This window comes from Rhopalosiphum maidis, chromosome 2 (assembly GCF_003676215.2).
Source record: "Rhopalosiphum maidis isolate BTI-1 chromosome 2, ASM367621v3, whole genome shotgun sequence".
Taxonomy (NCBI): domain Eukaryota; kingdom Metazoa; phylum Arthropoda; class Insecta; order Hemiptera; family Aphididae; genus Rhopalosiphum; species Rhopalosiphum maidis.
The window spans coordinates 19,865,495-19,888,924 of NC_040878.1; the positions used below are offsets into that span (position 1 = coordinate 19,865,495).

Consider the following 23,430-nt stretch of genomic DNA (forward strand, 5'->3'; position numbering starts at 1 on the left):
AAAAAATTCCCACGTTAATTATTTTAAACTGTAGTAATATTAATTCATTTTTATATCTAAAATTCTGATTTTTTAATTACATTTATTTAAAATAAATCCTTAGTAAATTTGATTAGAAATAAATGTTTTCATACATTTCTAGCTAGCTGTAAACAAATACATTTGTTTTATAAAAATGTATGGTATGACTATAATACAACTTGATTTATTATTTTATCAGCTATTATAAAATTCAACTATAGGAACATTTAGAATTTCTATACTTACTATTATTCGTGTTTAAAAAATTTATATAAAATAAAATAATGTTTAAGAATAATTCTGTAACATTTTTATATTTAATTGAAAATTTTCATCGTGTACGATTATTTTGACTTTACATGTCACTTTGAATGTCATTATTATAATCATTTTTTATATAATAATAATATATAAAACCTTTTGAATAGTTCTTTTTATAGCTTTTTTATAGTACTTAATTTTTTTACTTTTTTTACAAAAATTCGAATGGTAAAGTTTTATCATCCAATTCATAATCTATCATTTAAATAAAATATTTAGCATATATATGTTACCCATAATTCGGAAAACAAACATGACAGATTTAATGAAGTTAGTAACATTGTTACTAAATACGTGTACTTTGAAATGCATAATAAATTTAGATATATAAATTGAATGAAATCGACAAGACCCTTCTTAAAAAAAGTTTATTACAAAGAAAATTTAAAGTAATAGTATGTATACAGTGTGCAAGTGTGCTATATTCACTAATTCCCCTTAAACTTATTTTGATATATTATGTAAATTATGATGAATGGTGAATGTGTAAATGTTATTTTTATAATAATGTAAACATATACATATACTGACGTACATTAGAACGGCGTAAAATGGTTCGTGATATAACATCATAGATAGCTAAACATAATTTTAAATCCCTTGGATTTCAATATTTATAATCAATTTAAAAATGATTTTCTTATAAAATCTTATTTTCAGGGTGCTTTGATTTTTAAATAGTCGACAATTCATACATCAAAATAATGTGATAATTTAATTGTCAGCCGTTTATCAGGGGTTTGGTATTTAATGTTAATATTGTGGCATCGTTAACCCTTATCAGTAGGTTTGTCATTATTTCCTGTTTGACTGGGACAGTTCCGGTTTTAAAGGCATGTCCTAGACCCTAGTGTCCTGATAAGTTATCATTTTTTTTAATAATGTGCACAATGCTTTTGGAAGAGCGTGATGTCAAACACGATTTTTTTTTAAACTTATAATTTGTACTTATAAATTATAAGTTATAATTAAAAGGAAATTTAGAAAATATTTAAGTTATACATTCATGAATTCGGTGTAATTCATATAATTTACATATTATTATGTATGATATAATTAATTTGAGTCAGTAACATTCATAAATAAATTAATTAAACTAAATGAATAATAGCTAAACCTAACTTGACATTAAATTTCTTAGGATTTACGAAAATAGTTTAAAAGTAGTGTTTCTCTATGTCACAGTGTGGACAATTGTCCATTAAAGTCTAAATACAAATATCCCTAGTGGGTTCACTTAAACTTAAAAAATAATACTTATCAAACATTAAATTTAAGTACTCTGGAATATTATGTAAAATAATTTGTTTTTGACTAATGGCCTTTGCTGCTGAGTTGTTAATAAGATCAATAAAAAATATATTTTTGAATATTATTCCGAATAATATATTTGATGTAATTATCAAACGTATTAAAATTGTACACTGTTATAAATACTCATTGATTATAAATTAGTAAATAAATTATAAAATAATAATTAACGAGGAAAATGTTGTTCTTAATTTTAAACTTATATTTTATTTTTTTAGTCGAGTGTATTTATGAATTATGAATTTGCTTTAGTATATTTTGATGAGTGAAGTGTTATGTTAGGTGAGAGTTTTGCTTTTTGTAGTGATTTTTTAATTATAGTCTCAAAATTAAATTTAAAGCATAAGACGGATACAAACGTTGGCGATCTTTCTTTACAAATTATGCCGAGTTTTCAGCATATACATATATATCATACATTTTTTTAAACTCTTTTTCATTTTTGTAACACTGAGTAGAGGGGGTTAGAATTTATACTCCTGTAATTTTATATAGCTTAACTAAGTATTACAGTCTATAACACAAATATAATTTAGTAATTAATAAAAAAATGATCATGTTTAATGTAACAATATAATTGGTGCCATTTTCATTCAAGACAGATTGACCTGTTGCATCGTTTTTGTCTCAAAAACATAATTATTTAAATATTATATAATTACTATTTAAAATATAGACCTTTAATGCTTACTCTTTTATGTATTAGATAATTTTTTTAACTGTGTACTTATAATTTTTATACTGTTATTATTTTTAAGATAACCGAAATTATATTAAGGGGATCCAACTGTATTATATTTAACACGGTTTTAGCAACTAATTACTTTATATATTATAATAATACTTATTAGCGATTTCTTGGAGTTAAATAAATATATTTTGTCTTGACCTGGTATTTTTGATTAATGAATTGTAAATAATGACATACTAATTAGCATTTTTAATAAATACTTCAACGCTGTTCTCAAGGGGTGTTCCGAGAATCCCATGTATATAAATTTAACGATTTTGTTGCTAGTTTTTATTTATGGTTAGTACTTACAATTAGTAAATGCATCAAAAGCACTTCATTATCACTTTGGGTCTAATAATCACATAATTAAATTTCTGTTTCATCATATAAACTATTATATTAAGGAGGTCAAGGTTATTATTTTTTGCGAAATTTGATTTCTTAGTGTTCGTTATACTACGAATAATAATATTGTTGATGTTTGCTGACAATATGACTACAGCATAAGAAAATATGCTATTAAAATATTTGTTGCTCTACCTTTAAATAAGTATGGTGTTGTGTTGAAAAATGAACTATTTTTTGTATAATCAGATTATTTAGGTATTAAAGTTATCCGTAGCCTATTATAGATATTGTATACACATTTTTTCAACGTAAAGTTTACTAATATTTATATTATCTGATATCTCTGCATAGCAATTTTCATTTAATGTTTGATGTGCACTGATTCGCGCATTAAAATGGTTATTTTATTCTATTGTTATTAATACATGATTGTTTTATTTTTAAAGTGAATGTTTGTTATATTCAAAAGACCACATAATATGTTTATTAACTCTTATTGAATTTCAAATATTATTACCGCCTGCACCACTTTATTAAAATATACACCGCAATTGGTTAAACATTAGTAGTTTGGTAGCTTTCGTTTTTAATTAAAACAATCCAATTACGACGATTTATGTATACGATATTATTTGTTGTTACAACATATATATTTTGAATTCTTTTGATAATTATGGAAGAATCATTAAAATAATTATTTTATAAAATTAATATTAATATATTTATGATATGAATTATGGTGGGTTTATTATACTTTATTACATATAACATTACAATTGATTATAATGTATTTATAATCGATGATATTATTTATTCTGTTTGTATATTAAGTTTTTTTTTCAATTTATATAGCCTATTCTATCCTATGTTATTTCAAATGAAATGAGAAGTTAACACTTTCAACTCGAACGTTGGTAACGTTATTTTATAATGTCACAGTTTATTTTCTGTTTAGCCGGAAAATGAAATAATTTGACATAATTATATGTATATTTTATATTAAATAGAGGAAATTAAATATTTATGCCGTTTTTGCTTTTAAATACGTCTTAATGTATTATTTTAGGCAGTTAAACACTTGACTTATTACACTAATTAGTTCATTATTAATGTTTAAATTGTAGACAAATAATATTGTATGCTAATAAAGTAATAACACTCAAATTGTTAAAAATAATTATTAAAACAATATATAGGTGTGTATCTACCTACTGGTAGATGTATAGTTTAACATGAAATTTGTTTTTATTTTATTATAGAAAGCAAGTTAAAGATATTTTTCTTTGAGATATGATAGAATTATTAGATAGTATGTATAAGTACATAATAAAAAAAGTAAACCTATCTAACTATAAAATAATACACTTACTGTCTTACTTATATACATTTTGAAACTCTGGATATTTTATAACTCGTTAAATGGAGATACATAAAAACTTTTTTGGCTTCTGTGCGAGTTGTGCATTTTTTATTAACTACTTTATTAAATAAATATACAGTATACAATGCATAAATATATTAATTTAAATTTAAAAACTATTTAAAGATATATAAGTACAGTAAATATGATACAGATATTTATTTATTTTTAATAGTTTATAAAATGTTGACTAAAAATTAGTTTAAATAACCATCATTTTATTTACTAAATTATATTTTTAATAGTTTTTTTCTCCGTTTGTTAATGAATAATTGGTTTTGTTTATTTTTAAATCTTGATTTTGTACCTACAGATTATTTACCAATTTATTTTATTGCAAATTATTTAAAAAGGGGAAGTAGGTAAACGTTCTGGGAAGTAGGTAAACATTCTGCTGTACAGTATACTGTATGTGTCGAATGTACCTCGTCATTGAGTAAGTTACTAGTGCAGTAATGTATGCGTTTAATTTGAATTCAATGATGTATCATTGCATACGATTCTAAGCGAAGATGGTTTCTCAGTCTGAATTATTAAGTATCTATGTTATATAATGTATTTATGTTGATTTTAAAGTAATTTATTTTACCATTAGTAATATGGCGGGTTAAATTAATTTGTACCAAATACATTACATTTAAAAGTGCCAGCTTTATTTATTAATTCCAGTAATAACAGTTTATGAATCTTGTATTAAATTTTTAAATCTCAGGTATGAATATTTAAAATTGTATGAGTTTGTAACTACCAGATAATTTACATAATATTGTTTTGTGATTTTTACAAATTTTAAGTATATTATATGGTTATTCGTTTTCAAGTTCAACAAAAGAACAGAATCTTTATGGTTATTCAAAACTGGTTTAATGCGTAAAAATTCCCATTTTTCCTGATTATTCTGGGAATTTTCGTAATAATTTTAACCTCTCCCCACCCTCAAAGTACTATTTAGATACCAGAAGCCTCCTCAAAAGATGAAAATTTAAGGATTTTTTTATTAGAAAGTGTCTTCATGCATACAAAAACACACATTATAAAATCAATACATTGACTGTTCAGAATCTAAATATATTTGGATTTTCAATTACAACTTGACATTTATTTACTATAGCGTAACTTTTAATGCTTGTATCTCAATTATGTATAATTTTTTTATTTTGATTAGATTAATGAATTTCGTTAATGGTTAATTTATATTTAGATTTAAAATAATAAATAAAACTGTATTCGTATTAGTACCACTTAGTACCTACATTTTACTTCATATATTAATTTGTTGTTTTAGTCATTTGACAATTTAAAAACCATTAAATTAAAGTTAACTGATCTTATTAAATTGTAGGATTTTATACTAAATCATTTCAACTGCGTTTATATTTTACAAATCACAAATTAAATGATATATTGTATTTATGTACTTGTGTTGTACATTCTTACGGTTATAGATTCTATTATATTGTGCTTGATTATCTTCCTTACTGAATTTAAATTATCGCCATTGATACTTTAAAACGCAGCCATTTTTTAAATCCGATTTTGCGCACAAAATTTGTTATTGCTTATTACCATTAATATCATAATATATATTATATTGAAAGTTTTAGTGTAAAGCACTAGACTAGTGCATTAAAATATCAGTCAAAACCTTACTCACGCCCTTATAGGTTTCGACGGAAAATTAAACAAAAGGGGAACTTTTAGACACGCGAGTACTTATATATAAAACGTATAAAATGCAACAAATTAATTGGTTTGGAATTTTGAAAGGGTTTGGTTACACATTTTCGTGGTTTTGCGTAAAAATGCACTATATATAATATTGTATAGGGTCATGTCTTTTTTCGCCACACTACAGCCGACTCAGCTGACTGGGATCGCTTGTTCTATAAACGTTTACATATTACGACCTGTATATGTACATACGAAATCGATAATATATGGGCATTTGGTAATAGGTGTACCATTTGATTCCTACCCTCTATATTTACGTGTGTGTGTGTGTGTTTATGTCTGTGTAACACATTGAACACATTTCATTATACGACCAACCACTGGTCATTCGACCTCATTGACGTTTATACCTATCCGCCGATAACTTTGGCTTAAAGACGACAGAAAATCGATTTGCGCGGCATAAGGCACTCGCCGAAAAGATCGGACGAATGAGGGGGTTTCAGGGCCGGGAATGAAAATAGGGTGAAACGACGTGTGCCGCTATTTCCCGAGAATATAGTTATAGTAAAACGTTTTAAGGAGTACGCCATTGTTTTCGTTTACTTTTGTCTTTCAATTTGTTTAGTGACGTTAAGACATCAATTTCGTTTTCCACTTTTAAATTAAATGTTCTAAAAAATTCAGTAAACATACTGTCAATATTCGATAAGCTCTATATTATGTTTATTTATTTTATCAGTAATCTATAGGCGGCGATTGTACTTATAGTATTATACGATTTACTATACAGCTACTTAATGTATTATATTTTATTTAATCATATTAATTATTAATTAATTTTTATATTAATACGTTTTACAATCATTTAATTACTATGTATTAGGTGCACTATTAATTTTATAATGAATATTTAACATATTAAAATACATGTAATAGGTATGTAAAAATTGAAGTTAACGCTGAGGCTGCTACAAAATGGTTTCTATTAAAAATAATTAATTTTTGGTAGAGTTAAGACTAATGTATCAGACAACGTTAAGTAATTGATATACTATTAAACAACATTTGAGAAGTTTTCTCAAATCCTGTAGTGTATCTTTATCCCTGCATTTTCATAAAAAGTAATAAATGGGCGATGAAACTTATTTGAATAATCTTATCGTGATTTGTGTTATGTTAATTCTTAATAATATATAACAAAGTGTGACAAGCTGTTTTATGTGATAAATGACAATTATTATGATCTATCGATAGTTATTGTTATTTATATCTGTTTTTACAAGATATGATTAATAATTAATTTGGGCTGAAAATAAATGGTAAAGCGCTGTACATGTTGATATTTTATTTAGATACATTAAATTTTGGGTGTATTTTAATATGTAATGATTCATATATTATCATAGGCGGACATTTGATTGCATTTTTAGGGGGGGGGGGCGCTATAATAATTCAATGTAAAGTTACCCTCATCTCCTTTCAATACACAAGTATAACATATTACTTTCGATTTTTGAGAGGCTAAGACCTCCTAAGTCCCCCCGATGTCCTCCTATGTATATTATATTATGTTACTTGTACAATATTATTTTATAATTTTATAATTATTTTTTTTGAAATGAAATATGTACATTTAAATAAATTGAATATTATTCTTGAGGTTATTTTTACGAAATTGTATGTTTTATTGAAAATAATGCGTTATATTTATTATTTATTATATTTTAAGTCTGTAATACTTGGACTTAAAATATCGGACGATAGGTACGTGTCATACGATTATCAGAATAATACAACATACTAAATAGCTAAACATTCGGAAATTAAATTTTATTACTTTATATTATTACTTTTATACTTTTATGATGTGATTGTGTTGAATTTCGAAAAAGTCACATCGTGCCAGTGATAATGTTGCTTATCGTTGTCAAATAAATATTATGTTTTATATATTAGTATACGTATTTATTACGAATGGTTAACGGTCCGGTTCACTCCATGTCCTTGCCCATGAATATTTTTTTATTTAAATTATTAATCATTATTGAATTTTAAAATTTATTTTAAATAGTTATATTGTTTTAAACTATTAACATCTAAAATTATATGTGGATTTATACATATTTATATTGATAATTTGTAGTATGTAATTTAAAAATGTAATTATACTTTTAAGTATAATTTAAATCAAATAGATCGGAAATTATGTTTAACTATTTTCTATTCATGTAATTATATTGAGTTAATTTTCATATCTAAAAACACTAACATGTTTAAAAAAGTATCAAACACTGATGTTTTAACTATTAATCATTTTGAAAATAACAATTCATCTTCAGAAAAAGATTTTAAGTGATATTTTGTTTACTTAAACAATGTAATTATATAAAAAACTATTTATAATTTAAAAAATTATTTTTTCATGACGAGTCTTGAATATAATTTTCAATCTATAGAAATGGCTTATGTGTATTTATAATATAATTTTTGAATCCTATACAAAAAAAAATCATAAGTCTTTAAATTCAATTTAATTAACTTTTTTTTCACTTAGAAATTTAAATTCATTGATTTAAATAATTATGTAATTATTTATTTTTTTAACAAAAACGGATTTTGTAAAATTACTGACAAAAATATTCTTTAGAATAAAATATTATAATAAATTTGTGTTATGGTGCACATGCGTGTGAGTGTGTATAGTATACATTGTATACGCAAATCAAGTCTTTTGCTTTGTTTATTGGTTTTGATAATTTAAATGCTAAAAAGTAACGTCAGTTAAAAAAAAATAGGTGTCTATAAAAAGCAAAAAGCGCAGTTTAAACAAAAATATTTAAATCTAGTTTTCTTATCATTAAATAAAATTATTATATCGTGTTAATATAAAATAATATGTTTAGGTAAAGGGATAAGATGAAGATTAAATAATCACTAGTAAAAAGACGCATATATCGATATATCTATACATTTATAACAATATTCAAGCTCCAGTATAATTTTTAAATCGTCTGTTCTTATTTGCTTATTCATTATACTATATTCTCACATATTATCGGCAATACTTACTCATATTCATACAGACGTAATATTATGTCATCAATTCGTCATGTAATATAAATGAACTATTCTTAACATGTGACATGTTGGACATAAAACGTTTATCAGCTGTACACGCCTAGTTGTACCTTTACACTCTGACCTGTACTATAATATGATATATTTTTCGTTTACGGATATAGTTTTTAAAACACGGTCGGATGTCGTTCGATGGATGACTATTCAATTGTAGTTAAAACTATATTATTGTATTGGTTTTTCAAACTTCTTTTTCATTTTCCGATTACAGACGGTTTCACAGCAGCCAGCGTCGTCGGTACCGGTGCCGTCGCAACAGCAACAGCAACCAGCGGCTCCGCGCCCGTCGTACGCGCCCCTGACCGCATTGTCCAGCATGCAACCACCTGGTTCATCGGGCGCTGACCACCATCCACCGCCGCCGCCACTGCCGCCGCCGTCACACCACCGACGCCATCACCACCATCATCACCACGGTGCCCCGTACAGCAGTGCGTTTTCCGCGCCACCGCCGCCGCTGTCTCAGGCTAACGGGGCCTCTTCCGACGCTTCCGACAACATCGGAGGCAAACATGAACAACCGGTGCCGCTACCTCCACCACCACCGCCACCCTACGCCCACGGTGAGTACCTATATCATAGGTATAATAATATATGATGGACTGCGCATCTCCTATATAGTATACCCAGCTATAGGTTGTCAAGAACCAACACTGTTAGAAAGTCAATACCTGTGCACTCGACGGGACTTAAAGTGTACCTTTTTCTAAAAAATTTTTTTATCTTTGTTGTTCTCTCGATATTAATTGGGTATAGATGGTCTTAACGTATTATATGCTATCTCTTTCTAACAGTGTTGGTCTTCGGACCTCTCTATAATCAGTCCATTTTTTTGTTTTATAGATCTAAACTACCTATGCCTATACATATTACGCCTTAACCTACAAACCTCCGGCTAACCGGTGTTCATATGCTTACATTTGAGTATATTACAATTGATTTGTAAAATTAGTATCGCCGTATAAAATAAAGATGAATAGATTATACTTAAAGAAAAAACATCTAACCATACCAAAACCTAATCCTTCGTATCAAGAGTCATATAAAATAAATATTGATCCCCTGGTCGATCTTTGAATACGCCACCGGATTATGTGCTTGCGGTACTCTATTGCAATGGCCTCATTTAATAGGGTATAGTTTTTCGGTTCCATTATGACTGCGGATTCTGAATAGACCATACTCATCGCTCATCCATATTTTATATTATGTAAGTTATACGGTAGTTTTTTCAAATTTTCAATATTATATATAATAATGGGTGAAATTTAGAAATTGTGCCATACTTTTGCAACGCTCAATAATCCACGTGTTACCGGTAAACACTTAGCAGTTAGCAGTATCTGATTAATTATGTGAATAATAAGTAATAACTCGTGAATATTTATATTATTTCAGTTGTCTTATAACTGAATTTACATTTCATGAAAATATTAATCACCAATTGAAAAGTTTGGTTTCGTGAATATGTAATTAAAGCATTGTATTTGTAAATTTTACATATACTTATTTTTAATTTTAATTATTTTTGATGAGTTATTTTTTTGAATTATTTTATTGAATCATTAGAGTTTTTTTTAATATGTATTATAATTATAAATCTTCATTGATATAAAATTAATGTATACAAACCATCCATCGCAAATTGCAATAGATAGGTACATGTTATAATATATGATTTAAAATTTAAATAATCACTTAAATTTATTGGCAGGTGTATATAATATGTTTGTGTACCTATATTTTATGACTAATGTATAATATGACTGAAGTTGGTAGATATATTTAAATGTTTAACATTATTTTTCTACAATCATTGTTAATAGTGTGTAAAACAGTTATTCAACGACAATTAATTATGATTGTACATTTGTACTAACTTTTAATGGCTATATTTTTAGTAACACTTTATGAATACATTTTTTTTTTTGTTTTATAATTATAAATGTAGAATGAGGTGTAAAAGTGTAATGTGAAAAAACGATCACTGGAAGGGATGAATGGGGTCACTGTTCTCCATACAACTTTTAGGCTGGGTTAAACCTACGTATTTTATAGTCTGGCAAAATATGTTTACCAATCATAAAAAAGGTCTCTCTCTCCCTTTCGACAAATGTAAGCGGACGCCTGTGGTTGTAATAATCCCAAAATTGAATCATCGTTAAAATGTTTATGTTTTTCTTTCTATTTTATGAGTAATTTAATTTATAGTATACGTATACATACAATAAACGTGATATGAATATAACTATCATACCATAAATGTAGCAGTGACGCAGTGTGGAAGTTCTGAATGAACTAAACTTGACCAAAAAGAAAGCTTGTTAAAAAATGCTTGAAAATCTACTTGAATTATTATATAAAACTTTTATAAATTATTAAGTAAAAAAAACATTGTTGTGGTTGAATATTGTTTGGTATAGTTTATAATTTAATATCACAAATATAATGTTTACATTATAGATAGTTTAAACAGATAATGAGTATCGTGTGCTTGTATTATTTAATAGTAGGTACCTATAATACTTGTACGTTTCTATTCTTATACAATTATAGAGCGCTTAATTTGTACACTAATAATTTTTTTTTATAAAGGAACAAAGATTATCATAGCACTATTGAGCATAAATAGCTTGAATGTCCGTAAAAATCTTATAACTGGAAAACTAAATTTATTTGTATTCAAAAGTACAAAAAACTTTTTTTTAAATTTTTTAAAAAAATAATGCATTTAAGATCTTACATTTTACGTTCGTGTTAAAAGTCATTATGAAAAATTGACATTAACGATGGGGGAGAAAATATAAGGTGACCGAAAAACTTTTAAAATCTTCATTGCTCTCGGAGTAGTTGCTTTGAAAAAGGGTGCACAATGAATATTTATCACAGAAAAAAATGGTTTTTCTAAAGTTAATTTATTTTCTACCATTAAAAAAACATTGTTGATTAATAAAATCCAATAAAAATGTTGTCAAACAAATAAATAAAAAAACTGTTACAAGTTACAACCTCTTACATTTAATGTAGATTTTTTAAGTTTTAATAAATGTCGTAAATAAATATAAATAAGAAATTTATAAAACTATTAAATATAAAAGTAAACATTAAATGTTGCAAGTTTATAATAAAAGTAGATTTTACACTTTTTTGGTTTTCATAATAACGTAATGTTGTTCAATGCTAACTGATATTATTATTAAAATAAAAGTAATGGTAAATATTAATTATTTCACGATATTTCCTCGATTTTATCGATTTTCCAATAGATAATACTTCAATCATACGTACGTCATAGAAAAATTAGTTCAAAACTTTTGCTTATAATTTTAATGTTAGCGTAAAATAGTATTTTTAAATCAAAAATACCAATTTATTAATGTTAAATTGCTATTCTTCTTGAAGTTTTAACATATGACATTATAAATAACAGGTTCTATAGTTTGTTTATAATAACATAAAATGCAGCAGTGAAATTCCTTAATCTAACCGATTATGGTTTTAACCTCAACTTTTGATTTTTTCGTGTAAAAAAACTGCTTCTATTATTAAGTATAATGTATCCATACTTATTACTTAGTTTTGCCAGTGATAAAATATTGATTAAACGAATGGCATTATTAATAATTTGTGAATAATAATGCAATGATGATACAAGACAGCATGACTTTTTCGATAAAAATAATTGGGTGGTTAGCGTTAGAGTGGGTTGAATTGTAGCTTGTCGTGATGTGATCCACTATTATTTGGACATTATATACATGTATATGTATTATATATGTATATGAATGACAGCGTCACGGCGAGTGGTCGATGCACTGGTGAGATTTGAGCAATTAACATCACCGACTGACTATAACGGTCGTCACGTGTGCACGCCGTCATCACCATCATCACGGTGAAAGTAGCGGCGGCCGACATAACAGTTATTTATATCATTATATTCTTTTTTTCCCGTTTTTGGTAACCACTGAACGCGCGCACATTCAGTTTGAAGCGCATTAATCAAAATGTCCGTCCACCACCCACTTTTAGCCGAATAGAGTAGAGTACAACAGAATAACTTTGTAACCTCGTAAAAATCATTGAGCTAAAAAAAAAAAATAAAAAATGTCCCTCTTTTTCTGCTATGCCTCGGGCAAACAGACGAAAAATCGATAAAACTCCATCGATAAATAAATAGGAAAAGTTAGTAATCAAAATATTATTGTTGTATATATTACACACGTATTTGTCCACGTGCCGTCGTATTATTTATGTATGCCACGAGTCCGTCAGATTGAAAATACGGTTATTGCATTCCGTATTCTCTACTTAAATAATTTGATAATAATAAAATGTATTATTGTATAATTATGATTTTTTATAATTAATTTATATGGAATATAACTTGAATCGATCACAGTAGTGGTGGGCTCACACTACTATACTTTACTATATAATATGTCGTTAGCAGATTTATATCTACCTGGGAACAGTGGGAACCATATGATCGCCTTAGAAACTAATTTTAATGCGCACAATGCACATAGGAGTTAGTATTATTATTATAGCTCGTCATCGTTTACAAGGAACAAAAATAAAAAAACAATGAAATACCTTTAACATATTTTCACTGATTAGCTTACATTGTTGTTATCTTTTAAACAACTTTTGTATATTTCCTGTTTACAGAGAAAATAATATGTAGGGCAACAGAACAATAATAATTTGAAATATAAATTATCTCCATTTATTTTGAAACTAGAACTTTTTTTATTTCAAAAAAATATTTTAGTTTTTAAATTATTGATTTATGATTTCATTTACAATATGTACAATAAATTATATAATTCACATCAAAATTATAAAGTATAACTAATCTAATTATGTGTAACCTTATTATATATTGCTGTACAGCGTTTATATAATTTAAGGGTTCTTAGCTTCCAGCAACTTAATTTTAAATAATTATTTCATTTTATAATTTATCTCAACCAACAAGTCTTAAATATTTAAATAGATAAATAATGATTCATAAACAATAATTATAATAATAAAATTGCTAACAATATAATTTATCGACAAAGAAATTGATTTGATCAATTTATTTTCTTATAATAAATGTTTGTTTATGCTGACACATTTTTGATAAATTAAATGTCAAGAATTGTTGATTTTGGTATTTTAAGGTATGGAAATAAATTACTAAATGGTGACTATATTATGCTGTAGATATGAATAAAATTACATTTGAGATATAATTTCGTAATTTGTGACTTGGTTGTTGTTAATATTCTATAATAATCTGTATTTCTGAATTCTAATTTTGTTATTAAGATAAAAAATATGGTAAGTATAGTTAGTATCTACTATATATTATATAAATATTATGTTATAATTTATTATATTTGTTCATAATTATATATTATGAGTTAACAAAACAAAAACATACTTACATATAAATATGTCCTAAAGTTCGTGAAAGTATTCGGTATGATATAATTACAGTTTTATACTTTTTAATTTTTACATATTCATTATTCGTAATTTATTTATTTTATTTCGCATTAATAATGCTTTAAATATTGAAATTAATATTTTTGATAACGTTTAATTATTTTTCTTTTTTAAAAAAATAGCATTGAATGTTGTGACTAGTTTAAAAATCTGTTTTATGTGTTTGGCCAAGAAAACCGTTATCCAATTTAATTTGTGTTCCGGCCTAAGAGGGGAATTGCGGTTGAATAGACTTAACTGTAATTTTGTGTTTATGACGAGAAAACTCCGTTCTGTATTTTTTAAATATAAACCTTAAACAAATAAAAAAAATGGTTTTTTAATTAAAACGATTTCATATCTAACTCGTGTATCAATTATTGTATTATCATCTCTTAGTATTGTTAATTTTATCAGATATCAATGATATCATACAGTTTTAATTTATCATGCAAGACATCGTATTTTAGTATTTATATATATATATTGTACTATCACGTAAAATGACTTGTTGACTTATAATAAACTAGAATAAGTATATATTTATGTTTTAAATTTTATAAAAATATAGCGATAACTATAGTTTGTATGAAAACGATCTAGGAAGAATATTATGCGTTTATTGAACATACTCGTACAAGCATTAAAATATCATTATATCATTATTTAATTCTTTATTAAATTGTATAGGAAATATTTATTTTTATTTATATTTATTATTATCATAGATAATTAAAATTATAATTTTATGGTTAATTGAAATTTACGATACTTACAAATTAATGCTTTGACATTTTAATAACAGTGGTATTACTTAAAGTATTTTATATGTAAATATGATGTATTTATATATACTTATACATTTTTATGTTGTGCTATTAAACAAAAGTACCGCATATATTATACTTTTTACTTTTTGAGTTTTGTATCAATACTCATATGACTTATAGTTATATTACCTATTGGTTTAATATTGCCCTAATTGATAATCACGTTTGTATTTATTGTTTATTCAATTCGTCTAAACTTCCAAAGTGGCAAGACATTTTGTATTTTTAATATATTTTTGATCTTTACCACTTAAGGGAAAATCAATTATATATTCTAAAATATTATTTACATTTTTTGTGTCTTATTGATATAATATATATGTACAATTGATTTAATTATGTGACTTGTCTCTTGAATTGCATTATTTAAGCATAATTAGTTAATGCATTAATTTAACAAAGTGTTTTAGATAAAACGTAAGAAAATTATTGTTTTAAATTTGAGTTTTTTAAATTGTATACAGATTCCGAAACAATTTAACTTTATTTTTCTCATATGTATTTGTGTCTGTTTATTATTTTGCTTAAATTTATTTTAAAGTTTAAATTATAAAAAAAACTTTAAATCGTTTAGTCATTAAACTTTTTAAGAAAAACATAGGTGTTATTTTTGATTATTTTATAAAACTAGTATGTTTGTCGAATATATTATCATATTTTTTATTGTATTATTGTAATAATATTATACTTTTTTAATAAAAATACCAATCCATACATTTCATAGTTTTTGATCGATTTTATTTTCCAACATAAGTCTTTAGTGTATATGCTTGATTAAGACACTCTTTTGTACATTGATTATTATATAGTAATATTTTGTTCATTGAGTATTGATAGGTCGAAGAGATATTTTTAATGAATAGGTACTTATATATTTGAATTTTACCTATCTATTAATAGTAAATTCGTATAAAACTATATTTATTGATGCTCGTACACGTTTCTTTATATTATGTTAGTAGTACTGAGTGTCTTACTAAGTGACATTCGTCCGTTTATTCGATCACTATAAAGGTTGTCGTTTAATGTCTTAGAATGTACGAAAACTAAAATGGTAATTTTTATAAGATTTGTAAAGATATATTTACATAACGGCACAGAAAGTTCTTTCGTGCATAATTTGTTTTTTAAAATTTAGGACATACGTTACAGATCGCTGAATATTTGTGAAACCCAAAAAATAATAATTGCATTGCTGACACGAATTTGTTGTGTATATTATATTTTACTAGCTGAATAACCCGGCTTTGCTCGTGTGTTAAATAATCGATTCGCGTATAAATTGGTTTTTGATTATAATTAAACTATTTAAAGTTTAACCATGTTATAGGTACATAATAATTTTTATAATTTAACTTTTTTTATAACTGAAATGACAAATAAAATGAAATTAGAAGTAATCAGAGTGATTTACTCGTATAAGTATTTAGAACAACTTTGTGAATCGTTTAATTAATTAAATGACACGCTAAAAATCCATAATCTTTAAATACGACCCCCTCCCCCCAATAAACAATAAAAAATGAAAAGTCAGGTGACGTGGTGACATTCAGTAAAGTATTTAGAACAATTCTAAAAAAAATAAAAAATTGCAAAAAAGTTAAATAGTGTCGTAATAAAATTGGAACATAAAAAAGGACTGTTCTTTTTTTATATATAAGGATATTTGTTATTTAATAATATACGAAGAATACGAGTAAATTAATATTTATTTCAATTCTCAATTTCTCATTTGTATATACCTATAATATGCGCATAAAGATATAATGATTTATATATTATACAGGAGTGAAAAAAGTTTTTAGCTAATAGTTGTCTACCATTTTTTCGAGGAACTAAATACTAAAAAACATATATATCCGTCGCCAAACTTTCAAGTTTATTTATATATATATATATATATTCTTAATTTTGTATACAAAAGCGAGAACATATTTTGATTTACCAACAAAGCAACTAACATAATAACTATGATTTATTTTTATTTTTTATAATATTACGTTTTACAAAATATGCTTTAACTATTTAGAGCAAACATTGCTTATATCCAACCAATCGAAATAGTATTGCAATTATTGCATTATTAAAAATTATCACATAATATTTTTCATAAAGTTTTATTTTTAATATTTAATAAAAATAGTGTAAATTGCAATTAACAACCATTACATTTTACTTTAATTCTTAGAAATTTTTTATGTAGTTAATGATTTATATACTAATAAAGTAATAACAGTTATTTAAATACGATTAATTTATATAGATAAAAAGTGGAAATAAAAATTGATAAACTAAAAATTATTACTGAAAATATTATTGTTTTTTTATAAATATCGTCATCTTCAAAGAATATTTCAAGATAAACATTAAATATCCATCTGAAATTATCAATTCAATTTGAATAATGTCTTCATTTTATTATGATAATTTAATGAATGATTTACGACACGAGTTATTGTAAAATGTTAATATCCCCTTCTGCTTTATTTCCCTTCTAGGTAATACAATAGTGTTGTATACTGTGATATTGTGTTCGAGGAACACTCCGTACTAGTATATATACTCTCTGAAGCCCTTGGGTTATTTGTTATTTATCGCATCTGCCGGTCTCCCTGAACCCCCCATTCATCCCAATCTGTACGAATACCAGATGTTTATTGTGCTTGTTTTGTCGCGTGTCGAGCTCATTTTTAATACAGGCTATAGCTACTTATTTGGGCGGGAAAAAAACACTCCCACACACACAATTTTCGTTTCCGTTTATTTTTGAAAGCAGATTTTTAGAAAAAGAAATATCTTTTTCGTTTATATAATTAGAAAAAACAAATGTCTATCTTGTTCAAAGTCAACTTTTTTCACGTTTATTTAGATTAGGTTTTTTGAGTTTAGATGGGTGATATTGTTTTTTAATTTTATAAATTATTTGTATTTGTATGAATTGTTTGGTAATAAGTACTTTTTATCTTTATTGTTGTATGTATACCTCATATTTTGTCAACTGTGTTAGTTCATTCGTCATACCTTTCATGGTCATGAGTAATAAACTATATCATTTATAGATTTTAAGAAAATTTGATATATATATATAAAATATATGTACTATATTTTTAACCTATGCATTTTTGAGGTATTAATTTTATAAATACTTTAAAATATGGTTTATTTTATTTATTTTTACTATTAATATTCATGTATAAGTACTAACTCTATTAGGCAATCGGTGATATTCAGCTGGAGTTTTAAGTATACTAAAAATCATATTTTAAAATTCTTTAGATTTTTGTACTACTTAAGGAGGGACAGGTGGAGATATTAACTTCTGTTTTAACCAAAAATATTTTTGAAAATGTTGACGTATTTAAATCAAAATTCGAACTAGCGTTTGAGTTATTTAACTTAGTGTATTCAAAGGATAATAAGTCCCAAATAATGAGTTTGAACGTTATGAAGGCTATGGCAATTTAAACATTTTAGTAATTTATATTAATCTATAAATATTTATAGTTTGTAAAAAATAGTTCAAGTATGATAATAGCTCCTAGACTCAAAACTACATATATTTTATACTTTTGTAAAACCATTTTTAACGGCATTTATCCTCGATAACATTTCAATAATAAATGAAAAACTACTCGTTCAAATTTTGTATTAGGTACTTGTGTCAAATTATTAACAGTGTAAATAAGTAGTGTAAAAAAATCTTAAGAACTTGAAAATATAGTCTTTACGTTTAAATATGAATAAATTCATTATTACATGAAATAATGGAATAAGCAATGAATATGCTTAGTAAATCATTCTGTTTATTTTAACTATTTCGTTTTTTTTATTTAGTGTAAATTAAATGTTCGATGTTCGAACATAAGTATTGAATTTGATTTGACAATAGAACACAAATTATTGATTATATTTAATTTTAAATTCATAAATTAGTTATTGTCTATTTGTATTCTGTATATAAAATATATTGTGTAGGTTTACATAAATACCGTAATAGCGTAGGTATAGTAACCAGGAAATAATGTTTATCATGGTCGTATATTATAATTCCATTATTAATTGTTTTATTTGTAAAAATAGTTTTAATTTTTATATATTTATCATACTTTATGATTAGAGAAAAACAAATATTAAACAATAAACACGATACCTGCAATATAGCTTGTATGTATCTTCTTTCATTTTTGTATGTTTCCTTGTTTTATTTCTTTTTGTACTAGTTTATATATTTTACATTTTTAAATTTTTTTTTGATTTTGATACTATTTTACAGGTATCTGAGGTTATTCTTAATTACACACTAATTGTATTAATAATGCGAAACTTTATGTTTTATTTAATCTATTTTGTAGCTGAATATTTAAATATTTTTTTAAAAGAATATGTTAAAGTGTTAAAATTTTTAGGAATATTTATTTTTTTATTATCATTAATCAACACAATGTTGCATTTCAAAACTTATACAATTTTTTTTAAACAATTAGGAAAATTTTCTTTTAATTATTAAACACTATTGTTAATTTAATTGTTTTGTAGCATGGGCCCTTGATTTTTGAATACTGTTATTTGTTATTTATAAATTTGGTTATAACACTATTTTAGATTTGTTCCATCGATCGATTTATTTAAAAAATATAATGTAATAATATGTTTAAACGGGATTAAAACGGGACCATCTTATAAAAACGGGATAAAAAGCGTCCCGTTCGAAGTTTGTTGGGACAACGGGACATGATGATCAAAATGTGGACAATCCCGTTTTAAACGGGATGTCTGGTCACCCTAATCTAACCTATAGGTAATAAGTAACCAAAACACACCGGTCGAGTAAATATATCGTATATGGTTTGCGTAAAAAATCACCTTGTATGTAAATAATGTTATTATAACTATATTTAACTTGTTGACCTCACCGTCACTCATATGTAAAATTTAAAATTTTTTTATGGACAGTACCTATAAATTACAATACCAATGGGGTTTTCATTTTTCATTAAGTTATCGCCGCACTATTCCCATTTTCTTGATAATGTAAAAACGCACGACCGTTATTTATTTTATTTAATGCATTTATTAAGAATTAACTTATTATTTTCGACCGGTTGGTCAGTGTACCGTGGTGACGGGTAATGACTTTAACTTAATGCGTTATTCAAATTCAAATTATGACAACTATACAGCGTGTAGGTCCCCGTCAAATTCAAATTATTATTATGTAGCTATGTGACAACTATCTTTATATTTTAAGAATAGTCAATAGATGATTCATACTGCATTTATCGTTAGTTTTATAGATAACATGAACGTTTGCCGTTTACGGATATAATTATATTTACAAATATAGCAAAGTATAAAAGTAATAAAATATAAATTAAACAATACATTTACTGTTTATCCCTTAGAGCATTGACTAATGATAATTCAATTATACATATTGATTATACTTAATATTAAATATGTATGTATATATAATATGTATTAATATATTATAATGTTTTATTTTTAATCTTTGTCTGAATATGTGAATAGGCCATAGGAAGCGTTTTATTACAAATTTAGAGCAACAGTAGAGATTATCCAATGAAACTACTTACGATCAAAACTAGAAAAAACGATACTTTCATAATTTCATTAATTAATTGTATTATTAAATAATATTATTATAAATAATTATTAAATAACTGATAGAGAAATATGAACATGTTGAGACTAATTTAGATTTATTTAAAATTTTTTAACTTAAAATATATATTCGTTTATCAATATAGATTTTTTAGAATGATTATTGCTTCTCTAATACACCTCTAAGTTGCGGTATAATTCATCGATCTATAACCATTTTGAATTTATTATGAAACTATATTAATTTAACCTGTATTCATGTATTATGATATTAATTGGTATTTTTTGATATTCAAAACTAAGATAATATTTTTAAACGTATATTAACATTTTTAATTTTACCCATTACAGAAATGTATTATAGACAATATTTATTTAGTTAAAGAAATCATTGATTTTCATTTATATTTTATAAATCGTACGAATGTTTTTTAATTAATGTAAACGTTTCATTTATTAATTGTTATTATTTGAATAATAGTTATTTATTATACTATGGTCATAATGTCACATGTTCAATGTGTTTTTATAGAAATAATTATCATTGAGACATTTTCTTTTGGTAACATTCATTTAAATCATAATTCAGTTAATTTAACTCATAGAATTATTATTCAATTGATGAAGGCATAAAATGCATAAATACCATAAAATTAAATCAAATAATGATTGTTAATACTAAAATAAGGTAGTAACTACTAACTACCTACCCATCCAATTATTAATGAATAATTGTATTTATTAACTGTTAAACTAAATTATTTTTTTTATAATTTAACCATAACAATGATTAAAAACAATAAACATTTAAATAGAATAAGAAATTGTATTGGTTTCAAAGTATTATGGAGAGGACTGCCTTTTTCGACGAATATTCTTATTTTTATCAATACACATTAAAGAAGGACATATTACGCTTATAATAAAGAAAAATGTCGATATACATTTTTTGTTTACATTGCATTATTATAATATATTATTTAGAAATTTTTTGTAATGTACCTATATAATTTTCGAATAATGTGGAGATTATATTATAAATTATAATACCATTCAAGGGACAGAGAAATTATTATCGATAATCAACTGTCTCTTACTCTCGTTTATAAACACCTATTGGCTGCAAAACTCGCCTAACTTTGGTCTGGCGCGATTAAAACATCCATAAGTTGTCACCATAGGTTGACAGTCGTTTGAAAAGTTTCTCCTGACATTCCATTAATGCTGCAGAAGTGTGGCTTTCAATTAAATGACTTGTGCAAAACTTTTCAGCTGCTGTTCTGTCGACCTACTCGTTATTCTGCGATGAGATTACAATCAAATCATTTCACCGTGTGTAATTTCTTAATGGCACAGATTGTATATAACAAATACAATACCTGAAAATACTTCATACCGATTTTATATGTGCACTGTATACACCAATTAAACGTATATATAACTTAAATATAACTTTAATAAATAAATATAAACATAACTTTTATAACTTTTCTCATATCCTTGTTTAATTTGATATTTCGATTACTTATTAGAATGATGTCAATATAATATTAGGGACATATTATATGCTCTAAAATAAATACATTTGTATTGATATATCTAATTTGGTGGATCAGTTTTTGTTAAAAAAAAATGTGTGTATGTATTTCCATATTACGCCGTATTTCGTTTTAATATTAAGATAACAAAATGTCGGTCACTAATTTTCTAAAAGTAAATGTTTTTCACCAATGAATTAATATTAATATTAAGTACAATTTGTAATTTGGATTGTGTTTAATGATATTATCATTTTTAATAAATAAATAAAAGCTTACATATGTGGCATGAAAAGAGAAGAACAATTATCTATTTACTGCGTGAACGAGATGCATTTTTGAAAGTATTTAGTGTGTATGTATTTAGTTGGGTGCGTATTATGAAGTACGATAAAAATTAGCTAATTTTAAATAAAACAAACGCGCGGATATGAGATTACATATAAAGAATTCAACTACACCGCAGGTAATTTCATTATGTGGGTTATGAAAAAAGGGTACTTACGGAGGAAGGATGTTAATGTGTGTATAACACTACATCTGTTTTTTTAAACATCGTTTAAATATATATTACTGCAATATCTGTAAACGTGAATAAAATGTATAACACTAGCAAAGCTTATCTTTAAAGTTAAAAAAAACTTATGATGTATCGCAAATTACTTTTGTAAAAACGCGAAATATTTTTTTTACAACTTTACTGATTTAATAACGGTTTTTTTTATTATAAGTTATAACTATTGGATTTTTTTTATAATGAACGTCGTCTACGATAATGTAATATTATATTGTACGATGTATAATTCTTTAAATTATAAACTATATTATACTTCTCTCTCTCTCTCTATATATATATATATATATATATAGATTATAGATCAGTAAAAACAAAAATAAAGATAATATGGTATATAGGACACAGGTATATCGATTTGTATTTACATTGTTTTGTGTTTTTTATAGAAATAATTTTTTATAGGCTATGATGCAATACATTAA

At 25.1% G+C, this 23,430-nt stretch overlaps 1 protein-coding gene across 3 annotated transcripts in view; it reads left to right on the forward strand.

Annotated features, from left to right (window-relative positions):
* LOC113554602 overlaps window positions 1–23,430 on the forward strand; it is a 113,040-nt gene that overhangs the window by 12,848 nt on the left and 76,762 nt on the right. For all 3 annotated transcript variants that reach the window (XM_026958516.1, XM_026958515.1, XM_026958517.1), the window contains one exon: window positions 9,178–9,529. In XM_026958516.1, the coding sequence (XP_026814317.1) occupies window positions 9,178–9,529 (352 nt within the window). The remainder of the gene's footprint in view (window positions 1–9,177; window positions 9,530–23,430) is intronic.